Source organism: Notothenia coriiceps, unplaced genomic scaffold (assembly GCF_000735185.1).
Source record: "Notothenia coriiceps isolate Sejong01 unplaced genomic scaffold, NC01 NC01_scaffold00031853, whole genome shotgun sequence".
Lineage (NCBI taxonomy): Eukaryota > Metazoa > Chordata > Actinopteri > Perciformes > Nototheniidae > Notothenia > Notothenia coriiceps.
In genome coordinates, this window is record NW_011364554.1 from 916,487 (window position 1) to 923,373 (window position 6,887).

The 6,887-nt window shown below is 41.7% G+C and overlaps 2 protein-coding genes across 2 annotated transcripts in view; one reads left to right on the top strand and one right to left on the bottom strand.

Moving 5' to 3' along the window:
• The first annotated feature begins 975 nt into the window (after positions 1-975).
• Positions 976-6,887, top strand: part of leng8 (leukocyte receptor cluster (LRC) member 8) — an 11,276-nt gene continuing 5,364 nt past the window's right edge. The window contains exons 1-10 of the mRNA XM_010788510.1: positions 976-1,311; positions 2,026-2,161; positions 2,643-2,825; positions 2,960-3,037; positions 3,235-3,703; positions 4,050-4,221; positions 4,302-4,472; positions 4,708-4,956; positions 5,048-5,206; positions 5,507-5,801. Coding sequence (XP_010786812.1) covers positions 1,271-1,311; positions 2,026-2,161; positions 2,643-2,825; positions 2,960-3,037; positions 3,235-3,703; positions 4,050-4,221; positions 4,302-4,472; positions 4,708-4,956; positions 5,048-5,206; positions 5,507-5,801 — 1,953 coding nt within the window. The 5' untranslated portion in view covers positions 976-1,270. The remainder of the gene's footprint in view (positions 1,312-2,025; positions 2,162-2,642; positions 2,826-2,959; positions 3,038-3,234; positions 3,704-4,049; positions 4,222-4,301; positions 4,473-4,707; positions 4,957-5,047; positions 5,207-5,506; positions 5,802-6,887) is intronic.
• Positions 2,380-6,887, bottom strand: part of rbfox1l (RNA binding fox-1 homolog 1, like) — an 18,897-nt gene continuing 14,389 nt past the window's right edge. Inside the window, exon 4 of the transcript XR_799988.1 lies at positions 2,380-2,390. The gene's annotated coding sequence lies outside the window, so the exon portion shown is untranslated. The remainder of the gene's footprint in view (positions 2,391-6,887) is intronic.

Consider the following 6,887-nt stretch of genomic DNA (forward strand, 5'->3'; position numbering starts at 1 on the left):
TACTAGTACATACATATACTAGTACACACACACACACACACACACACACACACACACACACACACACACACACACACACACACACACAAACACGTCCTGCAGCTGTGTGCTTCACAGGAAGATAAAGTCCCTGATGAGTGAGAATGTCTCAAATCTATGAATTTGAATAACACAAGGTAAAAACATAGATTATGTCTCTGTGACAGGGTAAAATTAAACCAGCCTCACTGATATGGACAATCATAGTGATTTATGTTTTGAGATAGATAGATAGATCGATAGAGAGAGAGAGAGAGAGAGAGAGAGAGAGAGAGAGAGAGAGAGAGAGAGAAAGAGAGAGATAAATTAATATGGAGGTATATGCATCTGAATATTTTCATTAACTTGTGTTTTAACCTTATATAATTAAAGTATGTAGCTGTATATAGAGTTGTTAAATGGGCCTTACTTTTTCCAGCTTACTCTTTAGTGATTTATACATCAATGATCATTAAGCATTTAGGGATATAATATAGATTAGTGGTTATATGGTCCAATTATATTTATATGCAAATACAATAATTCAAATAATTAGTTTATCATTAGCTTTTAGTACTTCAGATTTTGAATGCAGGAGTTATATTTCTACACTGCAGCATTTCTATTTGTACTAAAGTAAAATATCTGAATACTTCTTCCACATCTGCTAATTTATGACTAGAATAAAGTGCATTTCCGTAGCTTCCAAAGTGAATAACCATAGGGAGTTATTTCCTGTGTTGTGCCTGTCAGGCATTGACATCCAATCCCATGTGCTATGATTGACAGGCTAGTGACCAGTCGATGACTGCGTCTCTAACCTAAACCTAAGGATTGAAATGTGATTGGTGGAGCCTGTATGGGGCGGTAAAGGAAGTTGAGTAACAAGAGAGGAGGCTTTTCCTGAGAGAATTTACTCTGGGCACTAAAACACCTTACTGAACACCGTCAGTTGACTACTTATCTACCATTTTGTATCTCTACAGCTTTTCAGACGAAGTTGGTCATCGACGAAAAAGGAAGCAAATATGCGTTTATCCACTACATATGTTTGTTTGCGCCGTTAAATAAACCAAATTACAGTTTGACTTGTTAGGATATCTTGACATTAGAAGCAGTCGGCTGACTGTTGTTCTTGTATCGTCGTGTCATCTTGTTTACGTTTTCTAAGCTAACGGCGTTAGACACTTAGCTTAGCTAGCGACCAACGGTCCAAGCGTTAGCTTTCCAAAGCTAACTAGAGACTGCTGAAATGGCGGCCAACACGAAACAAACAGCCCCTACAACAAACTGGTAGGTCGCCCTTTCTAGCATTAGGAAACTCACAACAAATGCCGGATTACATACATATAATGTAGTTTAAATCTATAAGGCTAATACATGGTATGATATGGTAGACATAGCCTTCTATAATCTCACTATACTCTAAAATAACCTTTGCTCATTTTAGGGTGTTGACTAAAGATAGCATACCTAGCTACAACAGGCCATAGGTTTTGTTTACTGAAAGCTAACCCGTTTGCTTCTTCACGTGGACATTTTTATTGTTCAGACTATACTTAATTATTATTTCGTTATGGACGATAGGGTTTGGCGTAGCAATCTTTAATGTCAATGTATTATCTTAACGCTTCATGTTTGAACAGTAATGGCTTCCCGTTCAAAGGCTAACATTAACATGGAGAGCTGTTGGTAGGGTGATTAGGCAACGGTTAACAGTAGATGGAATAGAACGTTCCGTCAACTGCTAAGTGGGTCACAGTGAAAGTAACAGTTTGAACCTACAGTTGTTAACTGTTGGCTGTCGTACAAGCTACGCCTGTATAACGCAAGACGGAACGCGATACACCAAACCTGTTCAGTTAACACGTTGTACATTTGTTTTAATATCATGTTAGTTGTGTTATTATTAGATTATCACTGTGATACCTAACCTCAATACTTGTAAACTGATCATATCAAAACTTTTGTATTCCTTATACACAATTGTTCTTCTGTTGGTGGCAGGTCCTTTGGAGGTGCTGGAGATGGCCAGGTTCGCGAAAACCCAGAATGGGAGAAGGCAAGACAAGCACTAGCGTCCATTAACAAGAGTCAGAGCGCTGCTAAGAATGCACAAGCCAACCGGACAGCCACAGCAGAGGTGTGCTTTTAGCTCTGTGTCTCTATCTGTTATTTGAGTTGGCATTGTAATGCATGTTAGTTGATCTGCTGACAACCCGAGATCTAAAAATATAAATATCGAGATCTAAAAATATAAATATCGACACAAAACATCTAAATGTCAAAAAAGAAAATAAGGTCCAGCACCATTTTGTCTGCTCATTTGCAGTGACTGCATTTGCATGTCCTGACTATATTAAACCATCATCCTGCATTTTTTGGCGTGCAAGTTTGTCCAGTAATCGTTGCGTCTCATATTCAGGAATCGTTGATAGTGTGGTTTACATCCAGGCCTATATCTTGGAACCAAAAGTTAATTTGATGCAGTTGTAACACACTACAAACTTGATGTTACATAATAATCAGTAGGAGTCATTTTTGGTATGTGATTTTAAATGGATCCTTGATTTTTGTACTGGATTAAAATGACAATTCTATTTTATGTATGTGTGTAATTTCAGGCCGGTCAGTTTCAGCCAGCAGTGACTGACTCAGCTGCCGTTCAGACACCGCAGCAGCCACCGCCACCTCAGCAGCAGCAGCAGCAGCAGCAGCAGCAGCAGTACTATCCATGGTACCAGCAAACTCAGCAGCATTATCCTGGATACACATACCCCTATAATTACTACTACCCCGTGGCTCCAGTAAGTACAGATCATGATTTGTTTCCTATCAATATTTTTACAATAATAATATTTCATACAAATTCATTTACTGCATTAAACAATGTTTGCTAAAAGGCTCATATCTCCTAAAATGGGGTTCTCTGTATTTTTAGTATGGAGCTGCATATCCACCAAATCAGTATGGTACACCCCCAGGGCCTTACCCAGGAGCTCCCACCCCTAATGGACAGGTATTGGAATTAGAAGTTCTTCACAGATCCCCTAATAATGTCACATGTATTATTATGGCCCTTATTTGGTAATAACAGTTTGAACATTTGGTGAAATTGACTTGGGGTGTAAGGCCCCAATCTTTTTTGTAGCTTCTACTACATTCTTACTCTTCAAATAGTTGCTGAAATAGCTTTTTCTGTTTTTCTTTTCAAAGCCTCCTCCAGTGCCTGGAATGGAAGACCAGTCCCCCGGCTACCCAGCCCAACCTCCTCCCCCTTCCACTACCCAACCCCCCCAGAGCCCTACCACCTCCGACAAACCACCTCCTCCTCCCCCCCCATCTATACCTCCACAATCCAACTCCCAGTACCCCACTGCTCCATCACAAAATGCTTATGGTGGCAATAACTCCATGCAATACCCACTTGGTGACTCCAACCAAATGCAAGTATATAATCATTCCCAGGGTAGGCCCAACTATGGACAGGGTTTCCAGGCCCAGAACTCCTATCAGCCCCCACAGAATAACAAGCAGCAGCAGCAGCAACAACAACAACAACAACAACAACAACAGCAGCAGCAGCAGCAGCAGCCAGGCCAGTATGCACCAGGGCTTGGCAGAGGAGAGGCCAACAAAAACAAAAACCAAAATCAAGGACAGCAGCTGTGGCACCGCATGAAACGTAAGATTCTGCATTACTTAACTGTTATTCTCTGATGCAGTTTACACATATATTGCTGTAATTACAGGCTTTTTTCAATAAAAAAAATATCTTTGACAATACGGAAATATAATTCAAAGGTGTTTAGTATTAGATGGGGTTTAAAGGTGAATCTGGGACCTATTGTGTACTTCTACATTCCGGATCCAAACATCCAGACTTTTTATACTATATAAACAAAGTTTAATTATTCTGTATCTCAGTTCAGGTTCCACAATTTCCCCAGTGGTTATTTAGTTAGTTAAATATGTTTGTCCATACACCATGACACTTCTAACTAATTTCCACTTTCTGTTGTTTCTCACAGAGGCACCTGGTGCAGCTGCTATGAAGTTCAACATTCACAAGAGGCCTTATCAGGTTCAGTGTTCTCCAATTTCCAATCAGACTTTCCCTCCAGACGAGCAGCCCTCAGGATTAAATCCTACTCCTTCCTCCCTGGCTTCTGCCAGTTCCCCGCCTGGCGGTGCTCAGATGCGGTACGAACTGGTCTGTCCCAATAGATTAAAAAAGATGAATCAGTTTAGAATATGTTGACTCAAGATGTTTTTCTCTCCAGACCCCAGGACTGGCCCCAAGCCATGAAGGAATATGTGCAGCGCTGCTTTACAGCCTGTGAGTCAGAGGAAGACAAAGATCGTACAGAGAAGGTGTTGAAGGAGGTTCTGCAGGATCGGCTGAAGGACGGCTCTGCTTACACCATCGACTGGACCCATGAGCCATTGCCAGAGTGAGTGGATTTATGTTTGACCGGTTTATTTATTTTATTTATTTCAGCTTCAAAATGTACTTGACATTAGTTTTCCAGATAAATTCAGACGTAACGTAAAAACGTAACTGTATTTTGATTTGGTTTCAGCTAAGTTGAAATGTGGCTTTATATTAAATGAGTCCCCCCGTAATGGTTTGATGGATTTCTTTGTTCTGAATACTTTTGAACTAACTTGTTTTTGTTCTTATTGCAGACTAAAGGCCAAGCCCTCTCGTTGGGAGACTCTTGCATCCCAGAGGACAGCTGATGGCTCAGTTAGCCGTGGTGGAAGTACACTGGCTGCATCTCCAAGAGGCAGGGGTGGTGCACACCGATTGGGCCACTACAGGAATATCTTTTCTCAGAGGAGTCCATCTTCTAGTTCCTCTCATTCATCCTCTCGCTCCCCATCCCCCTCCTATGACCGACACAGGGACCGCAGCACCCAAAGGCACAGACGCAGGTAAGACAACATTTCCCCCGTGATCATCTTTGGTTATTGTAGGCCTGTGTATTTCTTCATTTTGAATCTTGTGTCTCCGTCCTCCTCCCAGTGACTCTGGCTCGCAGTCAGACAGCAGCATCTCCAGTGACCTCCGACCCCAGTTGTCACGACGAAGAGGTGGACGTGGTCGAGGTAATGACAGGGAAAGGGGACGTGGAGGAGGAGAGAGAGGACGTGGAAGAGGAGGAAAAGCAAATAGAGGACGCCGGTATGTAAATAAATATATAATTGCAAAACTGGAACCATTTAACAATCGATCAAAGTTTACTCATGGAGCCCGATATCACAATGTACATTTGTCTCAGGGGGCTTCACAGTTTATACAGAATATGAATACGACACCCTTTGTCCTTAGACCCTCTCATCAGACAAGGAAACACTCCCAAAGAAACCCCACAGTTATTGGGGGAAAAGGCTCTTACTATTCTCATCGGTCACTGTCCTCAAAGAGGGCGTAGGACTTCTTGACTCAATAGCAGAGGAAATAATCTCCAAATTACTTTTCTAGAAATATGGAAGACTCCAATGCAGCGGTTGGAAAGAAGAGGAAAGGGGGCAACGCCGGTGTGGATTTCCATGACCCACTGCGAGAAGCCAAGAAGCAGAGCCGAGCAGCCCGCTTCCATAAGCAGCTGCGCTCAGAGCCTCTGGTTCTCTCCATCAACTCTTTCGACCAACCGGATGGAACCCAGGAGAGCCTCAGCTGGGAGGACGTCCCCATCGTGGGGACATGCCAGGACGTCACCAAGCCCTACCTGAGGCTCACCTGTGCCCCCGACCCCTCTACTGTGCGCCCTGTGCATGTAAGTGAAACTCTTGTGGGAGATGTTTTTATGTATTCCTGTGTCAGTTATACGGTCCTCAGATGATGTTTGGCATGTCTGAGATCTGTCTCTCTTGACAGTTGTCTGAGGATACTGATAAATGGGTTGAACGTTTTTCAGAATACTTTTTACCATTTACAGGGGGTCCACGGGGTCTTAAAAAGTATTAAAAGTTGATCAATCAATTTAGCGAAAATTAAGGCTATTAAACGGCATTTTCCAAGGTATTACATTTTGTAGCTTGTTTTCAATAAGTATATAAATTGTCCAAAGAGGTTGTATTCTACAGTGTGCCTGAATGTAATCATTGCGTAGGTGTGTAGTGTGATTCTTTGTTGTTTATTTATGGCATCCTGTTGGGTTTGACGCAGAGGTGGGGACTCGAGTCACATGACTTGAGTCGCATATTTTTGGACTTGAGACTTGCTTGACTAACATTGATAAAAGACTTGACTTTGACTTGGTATTCATGACTTGAGACTTGACTTAAGCTTGAGACAGATGACTTGAAAGGACTTGACTTTTTTTAATTAAATATTTGCGTTTGTTTTTGTATTGAGATATTACGTTGAGTTTTTTTCTGCCTTTTTGAACAGACTTTTTGAGTCCTAGCTATATTGTCTGCAGTTCTAGGGTTAATATGAATCTAATATGATGATTTTCATTGGTCTAAATTAGATTTCAAATGATTAACTGTGTATGTCATGAAGATAATAGTGTGGGTTGAATCCATTTTCATAACCACTGTCTTTTAACTGAATTGAAATGCGCAAACTGCCTGGGCTTGTTCATCATCATTTTGTATGACTTGACTTGCTTGACTCATCACAGTGACTTGGGACTTACTTGATACTTGTAGGTCAAGACTTGAGACTTGCTCATGACTTGCACATGTAGGACTTACTCCCACCTCTGGGTCATAACTAACAGGAACGGAGGAATAGAAGGGTTGGTAAACCTGGACCGTTGAACATAAAAGGGTACTTGCTACAACAAATGTTGGCCGCATTGCCTGTAAGCGTTTGCGATTAGTTGGCGTCACTGCACGCTCATAGAACAGTCCAC